The sequence below is a fragment of the Aedes aegypti genome, chromosome 3 (genome assembly GCF_002204515.2).
Source record: "Aedes aegypti strain LVP_AGWG chromosome 3, AaegL5.0 Primary Assembly, whole genome shotgun sequence".
Classification (NCBI taxonomy): Eukaryota; Metazoa; Arthropoda; class Insecta; order Diptera; family Culicidae; genus Aedes; species Aedes aegypti.
In genome coordinates, this window is record NC_035109.1 from 256,453,689 (window position 1) to 256,467,206 (window position 13,518).

General features: G+C 36.7%; 2 protein-coding genes across 5 annotated transcripts in view; one reads left to right on the forward strand and one right to left on the reverse strand.

Moving 5' to 3' along the window:
* The window catches only part of LOC5575317 (SPRY domain-containing SOCS box protein 3), a 30,726-nt gene extending 21,671 nt beyond the window's left edge, over positions 1 to 9,055 (forward strand). For both annotated transcript variants that reach the window (XM_021852418.1, XM_001655641.2), the window contains exon 3: positions 7,964 to 9,055. In XM_021852418.1, coding sequence (XP_021708110.1) covers positions 7,964 to 8,707 — 744 coding nt within the window. In that variant the 3' untranslated portion in view covers positions 8,708 to 9,055. The remainder of the gene's footprint in view (positions 1 to 7,963) is intronic.
* A 683-nt stretch (positions 9,056 to 9,738) lies between these two features.
* The window catches only part of LOC5575320 (extensin), a 37,138-nt gene continuing 33,358 nt past the window's right edge, over positions 9,739 to 13,518 (reverse strand). The window contains exons 6-7 of one of the 3 annotated variants that reach the window (XM_021852416.1): positions 11,142 to 11,260; positions 9,739 to 10,310 (exon numbers count right to left, since the gene is read on the reverse strand). In XM_021852416.1, coding sequence (XP_021708108.1) covers positions 9,979 to 10,310; positions 11,142 to 11,260 — 451 coding nt within the window. In that variant the 3' untranslated portion in view covers positions 9,739 to 9,978. Of the gene's footprint in view, positions 10,311 to 11,141; positions 11,276 to 13,518 lie in introns of all 3 variants that reach the window. The other 2 variants (XM_021852415.1, XM_021852417.1) reach the window with 2 other exon arrangements.

A 13,518-nucleotide genomic window follows, 5' to 3' on the forward strand; every position in this document is an offset into this window, starting at 1 on the left:
TTACATTTGGCTTGAATGCTCTCAATGTGATTTTTGAAAGTTAAATTCTTATCTAGCATGAGCCCTAGATACTTAACTTCATCTGACCAATTTATTGGAACCCCTTCTCATCGTGACAACATGTCTACTTGAAGGTTTCAAATAAAGAGCTTTTGGTTTATGTGGGAATATTATTAGTTGAGTTTGGAAGCATTAGGAGAAATCTTCCATTTTTGCAAGTATGAAGAAAATATATCCAAACTTTTTTGCAATTGACTACAGATGACACGCAGACTTCGTCCTTTGGCAGAGAGGCCTGTGTCATCCGCAAACAAGGATTTTGACATCCCTGAGGTAACTCAGGTAAGTCAGATGTGAAAATATTGTACAATATTGGTCCCAAAATGCTGCCTTGAGGAACACCAGCTCTTACAGGAAGTCTTTCAGATCTGGAGTTCTGATAATTAACCTGAAGTGTACGATTTGACAGATAACTTTGAATTATTCTAACAATGTATGTTGGATTTTTTTTTTATTTTACAATCAAACCTTCATGCCAAACACTGTCGAATGCTTTTTCTATGTCTAGAAGAGCAAGACCAGTAGAATAGTCTTCAGATTTGTTGGAACGGATCAAATTTGTTACACGTAAAAGTTGATGAGTGGTCGAATGTCCATGGCGGAATCCGAACTGTTCATTGGTAAAAATTGAATTTTCGTTGATGTGGACCATCATTCTGTTCAAAATGACCTTTTCAAAAAGTTTACTGATGGAGGAAAGCAAACTGATTGGACGATAGCTAGAAGCCTCTGCAGGATTTTTGTCTGGTTTTAAAATTGGAATAACCTTAGCATTTTTGCATTTGTCAGGAAAATATGCTAATTGAAAACATTTGTTAAATATATCAACTAAAAATGATAAGCTACTTTCTGGAAGTTTCTTGATGAGGATGTAGAAAATTCCATCATCGCCAGGAGCTTTCATATTTTTGTTTTTTTTTTAATAATAGTTCTCACTTCTTCCAAATCAGTCTCCCAGGCATTTTTGAAAACGTTCTCTTGATTGAGAATGTTTTCGAACTCAAACGACAAATCGAAGGCACGGGTCCAAACATAGATCGTAAAGGGATCAATAGTAGAAAAAATAGTATTTAAAAGACCTGAGAGCAAACTCATGGGGAAGCATGATTGCAACTCTTCGATCTTCATACTAAATGGCACTCTATCCCACCCGTTTGATCATTTTGAACTACCCCCATTTTTCAACCAACTTTTCGACACGATTTAAAACCGTAAAATGACTCAAATTTGGGAAATGTTTTCAATGTAGTTCCAACAAATATTGTAAACTTACTGTTAAGACTTCGAATGGCCTTCAAATGTGGATCTTATTACAAGAAAACGACACAAATCCTTAAAGTAGCATTTTGGACCTTTTGATTCCTACTTTTAAACCCTGGCTACTCACAAGAGTGCTCGAACTAGTCAATCATGGCGTTACATATAAAAAGCTCTTATTCTTATTAGTTTTACATCTTACACTGTTAAAGACCATCTACAGCATCGTACGATAAGTTTCAAAAATATGTTACTCGCCGTACGATTTGTAACTCTGCAGGATACACACTATCACTAAACATTTAGCCACTCCAATTGAAAATCAAGTTACTCAGGACTTGAGGAGACTGATTTGGAAGAAGTGAGAACTATTATTAGAAAATTCAAAAAAATTAAAGCTCCTGGCGATGATGGAATTTTTTACACACTTAGATTAACGATCAACGCTCCGTCATCGTAATCATCATCATCATCGAAACTTCAAAAGCAGTTTTTCTGTTCAAAACTAAGAAGTATTCGATGAAAATGTGTTCACTGTGTTTCGGTTGGAGAATAGGATACAGTGAACACATTTTCCTGTAAATTTTCTTGATTTTGAAGGAGAAAACTGCTTTTGAAAATTCCGAAATCAATGACGGATCCTGCCCCCTTAAATTACTGGGGTCGGTAAAATTTTACTGGGTTATGGAACCACCGAAAAAGTCAGTAAAATGAAAACTGTCGCCACGCGTAATTGAAAAGCTAATTTAACCATGTTTAATTTTTTATCGATATATGATATAGAAATAAAGCCCTCTGCAAAATTTCAGTGAAAAATTTCTGTTTTTCGATTTCTGACATTTTTTTTTAGTTTACTGACTTTTTCGGTAGTTCAAAAACCCAGTTATTTTTACCGAACAGATTGAGTGTGTACATCCTCATCAAGAAACTTCCAGAAAGTAGCTTATCATTTTTAATTGATATATTGAACAAATAAATGTTTTCAATTAGCATATTTTCCTGACAAATGAAAAAATGCTAAGGTTGTTTCAATTTTAAAGCCAGACAAAAATTTTGCAGAAGCTTCTAGCTATCGTCCAATCAGTTTGCTTTCCTCCATCAGTAAACTTTTTGAAAAGGTTATTTTGAACAGAATGATGGTTCATATCAACGAAATTTCATTTTTTCCAATGAACAGTTCGGATTCCGCCATGGACATTCGACCACACATCTACTTTTACGTGTAACAAATTTGATTCGTTCCAACAAATCCGAAGGCTAATCTACTGGTCTTGTTCTTTTAGACATAGAAAAAACATTCGACAGTGTTTGGGATGAAGGCTTGATCGTAAAATTAAAAAAACTTTAATATTCCAACATACATTGTTGGAATAATTCAAAGTTATCTGTCAAATCGTACACTTCAGGTTAATTATCAGAACTCCAGATATGAGCTGGAAAGCTCAGCTGGCTTCCTGTAAGAGCTGGTGTTCCTCAAGGCAGCATTTTGGGGCCAATATTATACAATATTTTCAAATCTGACTTACCTGAGTTACCTCAGGGATGTCAAAAATCCCTGTTTGCGGATGACACAGGCCTCTCCGCCAAAGGACGAAGCTTGCGTGTCATTTGTAGTCGACTGCAAAAAAGTTTGGATATTTTTTCTTTATACTTGCAAAAATGGAAGTTTTTTCCTAATGCTTCCAAAACTCAACTAATAATATTCCCACATAAACCAAAAGCTCTTTATTTGAAACCTTCAAGTAGACATGTTGTCGTCACGATGAGAGGGGTTCTAATAAATTGGTCAGATGAAGTTAAGTATCTAGGGCTCATGCTAACATTCTTAAATCACATTGAGGGCATTCAAGCCAAATGTAACAAATATGTAAATTGCCTCTATCCCCTTATTAATACAAAATCAAAACTTTGTCTTAAGAACAAGCTTTTAATATTCAATCAAATTTTCAGGCCAGCCATTTTGTATGCTGTACCAATATGGACTAGCTGTTGTAATACCAAGAAGAAAGCTCTGCAGAGGATTCAAAATAAAATTTTGAAAATGATTCTGAAGTTTCCTCCCTGGCATAGTACCAATGAGTTACATAGAATAACCAATGTTGAAAGGTGGAAAAAAATATCAAATAAAATAATTATTAATTTCAGGCAAAAATCGTTACAATTTTATATTGCCACGATTAATGTGTTTGGGTTAAGTAAATTGAAAGCGTTTTTTTTCTCTTATAAGCAGGTGAAATCAACTCAACTCTAAAAATCTGAACTGCTACAGCAAATGAAATGTAATATGTTATAGCATAGCATAGCATAGACTGACTGTACATGTCAATGGTTGCTACTCCGTGATTGATCGGAACTGGTAAGAATTGCACTGGGATCCAAATGAATAAGGGATGGGAGTTTCCGCTTACTCTCGAAGTGCAATTTTAGCAGATCTAATATTATTGATCAATTACGGCGCCGGCCAAGTCCTTACAGTCAGTTGGGATGGGGAAGGAATGTTAGGGTGTAATGATTGTTGCTTCTAGAGACCGAGAATACCTCTGCATCTCCACAATCACCACGGAAAGGGTGTTTATTAGTGAGGGAGGAAAAGATCTGGAAGTCACCTCTGGTCGGTGATGCGATCCATGGACAAGGGGGATATATACGACTTATATTTAAAGCTAGTTTTGGAAGAAGCTTTAAAAAGCACGTCAACATCTATAATGTCGAACAATTCAAAAGACTTTTTTATTAAGGACGAAAATTGAAAATTACATGTATATATTTTGAATTATATGAAACAGGAATAATGTCAACACTTGTAGTGACGAACCATACATAGTTTGTTTGAAAATTACATATGAGTATTTCTGTGCATTTTGTCTCGATATGGTAGAAGTTTAAAAAAAATACGTCAACATTCACATTGTCGAATAATTCAAAAGGTAATTTTTAATAATGTCAAAAAGAGAAAAATATAGGGTCGATGTACCAATAGCCGCATAGCTAAGAACAAATATTCGTATAAAATCGAAAAATAAAGCCTACGGAATTATTTTTAGATCATCTGAAAGCTTTTTATCTTGGCTTTGTGGAAAAATTATGAAACATAAGAAAACTCATGTTTTTGTATTTATTATCGCCTGTGCCACTATAGGAACACATGTGCCTATAGTAGCACTATTCCTAATTTCTGTTCCTATAGTAGCACTAGCCTCACGGAATAAGCAAAACACAAATCATAACCGTATTTTTACAAAACTTTTATATTTTTCCTTTGAAACAATGTTGCTGAACAACGATCGGAAACGCGAGGCACGATGAATTTTCGTAGGCATCAAAACAGAATCTGTGAATAAACACAAACAACCGTTCGGGCGCTTCATTCGTTCGTGTTTCATTTTCGGATCGCTGTTTCTCCCGACGCTATCATCGGGTGATTTTCCATCGCTTGGTAATGTGAACGGTACGATCCACGCCGCCTGCTCTTCGCGAAGAACAGAAAAATATTCATTTCGATCATCTTCATGTGGGCTTGCAACAATCACGCTAAACTTGCTCCGCCTCAAAAATGAGTGCCAAGCGCCACAAAATTGGCCTCTTTTCGTGCAGCACAGATTCTGTGCAAAGGGGCTGTACACAGTTTTGTGCAAACGGTGGTAAACAAAACTGAATGAGTAAATTGCGCACAGAGGAGGAACGCTTGGAATGCGGAATTCGTTTCCATTTTTGTTTTGCTTCTGAAAACATTAAAAAAAACATTCCAATTTTAAAGATTTTCAGAGATTTTTCATTTGAATAGCCGAAGCGGCAGCAAATGGGGAAAAAACTTTCGCATTTGCGACCACCTTCCGGCTTTTCGCTAGAAACATCTCAGAAAGCTCCCCATCTTACCAACGGCCAACTGTTTGCTGCCACGCGGGATATCATTGACAGTTCCCTTTCCATCGATCTCGGACAGCCGAAGGCGAAAACGTCGGCAACTCACAGAATTAGTGCGACCTACTCAGAATTTTCACTCAGTCAGCCAGTTCTGCATTGGTTGCCTCATTCTGTGTAGTTTTAACACATGCGCTGCGTGGAGCTGGCTTAGCGTGGAGTGTTTGCTTGACTTTACGAGAAGAAGCAACCTTGCAATGAATCACGAGAATGAACAGCACGTGGATAAATGAATCCTACGAGGGGAGAGGCTTCGCGAACCACTTATCGGTGTGTTCATTTTGCTTCTTCGACGTTGCATCCGTTCGCTTTTTGCGATGCTCTTCGTGACGCAAAAATGAAAAATGAATTTTGGCGAATGTTGGATCGCGAAGATGCGTCGATCATTGTTCACGAAGAAGATCCATCGCAACCCTGCTTTGAAAAGTGGATCAAAAGCGTTCGATTGATATAAAAAAGTTCCTAATTTATCAACTATTTTGTTTAATAACAAAATAGTTTCTCTTAGTAGTGCTACTATAGGAACAATAGGTTAACTATAGGTGCAAGGGAGCTAAAATTTTAAGCAAAACTATTTATTTCGATCATTTTTTGAACAAAATCGAGCTGTGTGTCTATGGTACTTAGATAAATAGCTACTGATCTTCATGTCAAACATTCGTGCCTATTCTGCGCGGCGTGTGAGGTGACACGAGTCGAATGAGGTGACAATGTCGACTCGCTCCCATTTGATTAACATTAGTCGTCTCACGTCACTCGCGGTGAGAGCGACTCGTCTCGACTCACACGCCGCGCAGAATAAGCACAATTATTTTGCTACGATTACCTGTGAAACGGCCGTAAAACGCCACTAGTGCGACTATAGGGGACCGTCCACTAAGGGAACACCGACCCTATGTATATTGAAATTGTATAAGAAAAAAGCCGACACTTATAGTGACGAACCATACAAAGTTTGTTTTAATATTACTTAAAAGTTACGCTTTCAAGAAAATATGTGTTATCATAAGCATGAAACGAACTCACCAGTTGGTAATCCATCCTCGACTGAACACAAAACTGAGACTGACAGCAAAACTTCTTGGCGTCCCGAAAACAAACCGTCTTGCTTGGGCCTTCCCAAATTCCTACCCAGCAAAACGCTCCAAAACAGGGAAAAAATCGGCGTCGAAACCGTGAGCAAAATCTATCGGACGACGCAAAACCGAACCGTCCTGCTTGGGCTTCACGAAGCACTACCCAGCAAGACGCTCCAAAACAGGGGGGCTTCACGAAGCACGCAGAACTGCTACGGCAAATGAAATGTAATATGTTGTTGACAAAATGTTAATAAAATCTTAAATTTGGTTTTCCAAATAAGCATGATAGTGTTGTCTAACACAGAACACCTAGATATAAGAAATGAATGTGATATTTGGAATAATACTAACAAATGGTCGGCGTTAAGTCAGAGGGGACCAAGTACAAAACTTGGGAAAATTGGGTTATTCTCTCATTAGATGCGAAATTACCTTATCTCCGTTTCACTTCGATCAGATTTTAAGAATGCTGTAGAATGCGCGAGATGTGTAACAAATTTACTTTGTATGATCAATGAAACTGGATAAAAGTGTGCAGTCAGAGTGGACCAATTGCTTATTACCATATCAGCGAAAATGATCAGCGCGCTGAGGAATACGAGGAGATGAAAACCATTTCTAGAAATTTGTCAGATTTCTCGACTTCGAATAATTCTTCTACTTATGTAATTAAAGAATTTTATAAATATTATTTAATTCGATGCATTTGATTTGATTTTTAATCATTTATCATATATCGATGGGTGGTAGAAAATGCATCAATTTCTGTGCAGACAGAGTGAACCATGTGTTCAAAAGCAATACACTGATTGATCATTGCATTTTTTGAGTCAATTTCAGAGTCTGATAGAAGTTTATGGTAGTTCTATGGTGTATGGATGGAATGTGCTAGAACCCGCTTTTTGGACCAGTATATTTTGGTCGGTACTCAAGATTTTCACTTGGTCGACTCTGACACATTTTTGAACATTTCTGGCCATCAAACCTTTAATTTTCAAGCTATCGAAATGCCACTGATTTCAGTATTGACGATATGGATTCTTAAAGAATTTACGATACTGGTGTCGAAGGGTCTTGATAATCTGTTTTTCTTAGAGATATGCACCCAGTTTTAACATGCAGGCATTGAATGATTGTTATTTTCTTAGAAATGGTTCAGTCAGAGTGAACCAACTCACTGAACGGTGGTCTTTAGTTCAGTCAGAGTGGACCAAGTGCACATAGTCCATCAGAAAATCGTTCTATCAGAGGTTTGGATTATGATTTTTAATGATTATCGCTTCACATCATATTGTTTGAAAGTAACACAAAGATGTGTAAAAATATTGAACCAAATTTTAAACGAGTTCAAAAATTACAGTGCGTTAGACTTTAAACCCATTTTTCTCAAAATATGAAAAATGTCACTTGGTCCACTCTGACTTAACGCCGACCAAATAATGAAAAAAAGTGTAACCATATTTAAGATATGAGCATTTAAGTTTCTGGTATTAGGTACCTACTCTGGTGGCATTAAGATTTTGGAAACTTAAAAAAATATAGATTTGTAATTTCCTGATTTCTTGTAGTACATAAATAAACCGATTTGCATGATTTTTTAGAGATGCTAAAACATTAGTGAACACTCGATTTTTTTATATTTCCAGATGCTCGGAATTGGAACGGACAAGGTAGATCTCCTGGCACATCGTTTCAAATTCGCTAGTTGTCTGGGACTGGACGACCAATCATGGGGCTATTCGTACCGTGGGCTGACCCAACACAACAATCAGCTGAAATACTACGGCAAGAAATTCAGTCAGGGTCGCATTATTGGCGTTTACGTCGACATGTTCCGTGGAGTCCTCGAGTTCTATTTGAACCGGCGGTCGCAAGGTCGTGCCTACTCAAACATTCCTCGCGACAGCAAAGGATGCATTTACCCGATGGTCTGTTCAACATCGGCTAAATCATCAATCAAACTCATCAATGCGGCATCATTCAAGGATAGTCTGATATTCCACTGCATGAGAGTTATCTCTAAGTATCCCAAATTGCTAGAGCAAGTGCAGGCAATCCCAGGGTTGCGACGGCACGCGGATGATTTGTGGTTTCTCCAATTGCGGGAACCGAAAAAGCCCGATGAATTTCAACGCAACAACCTTCTGTTAGAAGATGAGGCTTTGCTGTGCGGAATGAAGAAAAAGAAATTCAATGAAATAGTTTCGCAGAGTCAAGCACAAGCTCCGCCAGAAAATATTTCGGAGGATCAGATCTATGAAAACATGATTACCGAAGAGGATACAAAGAAACAACCACTTAATGGCACTCGAACCATAAGCACTAGTAGCAGCAGTGAAGACGAAGAGTTGGCGTGGATGATCTCCAGAGAGTTCTTCTGTAACCATTGAGTCGAAGCATTTATAAGCAAATTAATAATTCCAAAATATGACTGATTTAAAACGCTTTGATCGGCAGTTGTAGACTTAAGTAGTTTTCGAACAATATAAGGATTAAGAATCTGTCTGTGCCATTTACATTGATAAACGCTTATAATATGCTACATGGTTTATTTTCGTTTAAGTGTAACTGTTACATACAATTTGTGTACCAAGCGCCCAATTTTCGAGATATACAAACATGTAAGAGTAAATATCCTGCGAACAAGATACAGCGTGAATGTGTTCTCTACATATCACCAAATATGTATCCAACCAAACTATGTATACCTAAGTTAAAATAAAGATATTAAATAATTAGATAAATGTTTCAATATCTTAGCTCCGCCGTTTTTTTTACGGATTTCATTAGCAGTTCTTCTAAACATTCAGGAACTACCAAGGATTTTGGCTTAAGATACTTAATTCACAGAAGAGAGGATCAATAAAGAGAAATCGATCATGTAACTTTCACCTTTATTCTAACAAACGCTTAAAATTATCTCAATTTTTGAAAACTCTTGAAAAAAAAAATGAATGACTATTGATTTAAAAGTTACAGATAGAATTAATTTTGGCAAGAAATACACCAAGACAAAAAGTTATGTAAAAAAACTCGATGAATAAATCAAGCGTGTGCTAGAATTAAGGAATGTAACATAATCAATTTCTCTTCATCGATCCTCTCTTCTGCGAATAAAAGTGACAACATGCAAAACTGCTGGCTTAAAATGCTTAAAATGCTAGATTGTTTCGCTGACTAGCTTAAGTATGTTAAACCAGATGATGATGTTGTCAACATGGCGATGGTTTTTGAAGAAATTTGTTTCAAATGTTACGTCTATTTGCCTGTGCTTAACGGATGACCCTTAATGACTTTGATGGTATTATTTTAGTTCAAACATAGCAGATATAGCTTATACAGTTGGGATACAATGCCAAGTAGAGAAATAAGATAAGACTTGAAATAAAAGTAGAAATTCTCACAAAGAAATATCTTCACGTTTTCACCAAAAATAATATCTTTTATTTTTAAATAACACATTCTAAGTCTACCAAGAGTTCATTCTAGGAACAAATTATCAATATGTACAGTTCAGCAATAAATTATGTAGTAGCGTTAATAATTGCTGCTCAACGAACTTTCCGCGAGCACTTGTATTATTCACATAAAATTGTCAACAAACTAGAATTACAACAGTTTGTAATAGATCATTGGCGCCTTGCCATGTTTCTGCGACAATTTACCAACGACACTTCGCTGATGGTGGTTGCGCTGAAGGGCTGGGTTCGTAAACCCGTTGAAAGTTGTTGAACTGATAGTTGCCATTACTATTGTTACGTCCATTGGCATTGTTGTTATTCGCATAGTAAGGTTGATTTATGCGATACATGCCACGTCCTCTAGAATGTCCACCCATGTGTTGCTGCAATGACCCACTCTGGCCATGCTTCGGTCCGCTATGCATGTTGTTGTTGCCGACGCCGGCGCCGCCAAAGTTTTCGGCGTTGTGCTCGCCGCCGGACTGCTGCTCGTTTCCCGACTTAGTACCAACGTCCAACTGTTGCAAATCATCTAGGCGGAAATAGGGAGCATAGAGAAGCACAATTAGAAAATTCAGAAATAACAAGGTTTCTTGTAACAGAGTCATGGACGAACGCTGATTTTGAAATTTGAAATCGGTGACTGCTAGGTGCTTTTGAGAATTTGAGTTCCGAGTTCAGATGAATGACCACAGCGCAATAGTATTGATGCTCCAGTATCCTTATCCTTGGTGTTTGTTCGTGTCTGTATTTATTGCTATGACGTTATTCGAGGATTGAAAAACCTTTTTCCAATAGTGTTAGTAAAACGAAGAAAATAGATAAACTTCCAAGCGAATTCCAAATTAGAATAGGAATTTGAAAATGATACTCTACACAATCGCAATATTGTGTTAATGTTTACTTTAGATTATTTAAAAAACGATTAAGGTAGAAAAACCAAAAGTGAAGTTTTACTGAATCATAATAAATTAAATTTAAATAATCCTTTACATAACGTTTTAGTGGAACGCATTTTTGAGTGAAGTGGAATCTACTAAGATTGAAAAAGTTTTGTAAACAAAATACTTGTCACATTGGAATGATGTGAATTAGTTAAGCACGCGGTGTGCGTTCAGTATCAATAGGAGTTGTACAAAAACAAAAACTATAACATAATGATGAGAGCCGCTGTGCATGTCACCTGAAAGAAATACCTTACAAACTAGAGTTATAGATTGGAAGCAGGCCTGATGACTCCTTGTTGGTTTGTTCCATGTTGATTCACGTCTTTCCCATCACAAGTAATTCGCTGACCCATGTACATTGTATGGCAATTATATAATCAATCACAAATTTGGCATGTTTTACACAAATACGGTACCTGTTGAAGCTGCAGAGTAAATTTGCGATGTTATTAGACCACCGGATGTCGACGACGTTGTGACCGTTGCCGTTGACGTTGAAGACATCGTATTTTTGGCTGTCACCGGACCGGCATTGCTGTTTTGAATCATCCTAGTTAAATTCATGTGAATGTTTAGTCTTAAAATTAAAAGTTTATTGATATGAATATAGTAATGAATAAATCAGTCTATGGACTTTATTATGGGTTATCCATCAAAATGGCAACATAGTTCCTATTTACAATGAATACAAAACATACTTACGATTTGAACGCTAAACGAAAATTTCCACTTAGGTATTAAGGTATTTCAAAAATCGCTTTTGCTCTATACCACCCATTCAATTCTGGATCAGATTCTAAGCGTCCTCCCAAAATCTGAGCTCATTTGGATGAAGATTAGGACTACACAGGCTCTTCAGAGTTTATATGAGAAAACCAAGTAATTCTTTTAATAGGTCATAGTTTTTGTCTTGTACGTTTGAGGGTTAGTATATCTGAATTCTTACCACCAATTTCACCAAAACCTCGACGAACAAATTCCGCCAGAAATTTTTGCCCGGTGTTTTGCAGAAAATCGCTAGGAATCCATTCCTTTTTTGGAATTTTAGATGTCAAGATTAACAATGATCTTTGTCTTTCGAATGCCGAAAATCTTCACACGTCACGGAAATAGTGGTTTTAGCGACCATTTTTGTGAAATTAGTGACTTTTTAGTGACCAGGTCAAATTAAGACCAAGTCACTAAAAACGATTCAGTGCCTGTACTGCAGACAAATTTTGAAGGGTTTATTATCATTCGATTTTTTTTTAAAGAGGCTTTTGGCGAGTTCGCCACTTTTAAAAGGTTTTGCATTCTTAATTTTATTCAAATGAGCTGAAAATGTTATCGAGAATCGAATGATCAGTGTAAGGCAAAAGCAATATTTTCAACTACCCTAATACAGTGCTGTTCTGAATAATTGCGACGTAAGTCATTTTTCATACCAAACACTCCAACTTGACTGTTGTCTTGTTGCCTTCCAAGTAATCGAGCTGATTTTTTCTACAGAACTATACTGCCGTGAATCGCAAGTCAGTCCCATCTGCATTTTTGTCAAAATTGAGTTGAGTTCAGTTTTCAACATATCTTTCAATGATCTTTCAACTGCACTAATGAGACAACATGATTTGTTCAGTAAAAATATATATAAAAAAAAACACCAAGTCGAGTTGTCCCATAATCAAAAGTAATCGCATATCAGTCCCACCACAGATTTCCGTACCGTGTAACACAAAAATGAACCATGATTTGATGATCTTTATATTTTTCACGGGAAGATATCAGAGTGAAAAGCAAATTCTGAAAGTTTCATTGACATTGGAACATATTTAAATCCTCTGGAATTTTTCGATTATTTGTATGGAAAACGAGTTTGGAAACTTCACAGCCCATTTTCTCAATGACTACTTTTTACAGATGGGACTGACTTGCGATTCACGGCAGTATAAATATGCTCAATTTTGTAACCACAAAATATCAAGTTTTTACCAGCCCTGTCGGAAAGTTAGACCGCAGTTTACGACAACTAGGAGAAAATTTCAGCTCGATGGCTTGAAAGCGAACGAAACTAGAGCATGCCAAATTTGAGCAATTTGTATGAAAATATTCTCATAGGGTAGGTGTAAAAGTTATGGTCATAGTGGTTCCTTATTTCGCCATACGTGATTACTTTAATGTCTTCTAATTTTGATTTTTTGTGTGTTGTAATAGTTAGATTTAATCTTGATGTTGAAACATTCAAACAGATTTAAAAATTTTACATATGTCTAAATAGGGTACACTTTCCCTAGTTGCGGTAGTGCCATTTACACTGATTTGATTGAATTAGATGCAGATCCGACACCGCCAATCGAAGTATTGGCTTATTGATACACGAAACAATTGCTTCAAAATGGTTGAAATATCACCAAAACTGCTTAAACTTTTCTAAGTAATACCAATAGTTGCGGTAAAGTGTTCCAATCATGGAGGATCCCATAAGAAAACAACGGATACCGCAACTATAGGAACACAAATTTAAAATTTACCTCAACTAAAGGAACAGTGTACCACTAGTGGAGGTACTATTTTTCCCTGACATGCCGATGGTTAATGCGATGAAATCAATTTTCTTATTAAGTGAATGGTCGTTACTTCTCGTTACAACAATAGAGGGTTAAATGGGGTTAAATGAAGTTGAACCGTGCTTAGCACCTCCACTATTGGAACATTACCCTATGCATCATCTTGGATAAACAGTTGGAATGAAGAAAGATCACATTTAAACCGTCGATAAAGGTACAGTTTTATTAGAGAAAGGCCAAAACGCTGTCC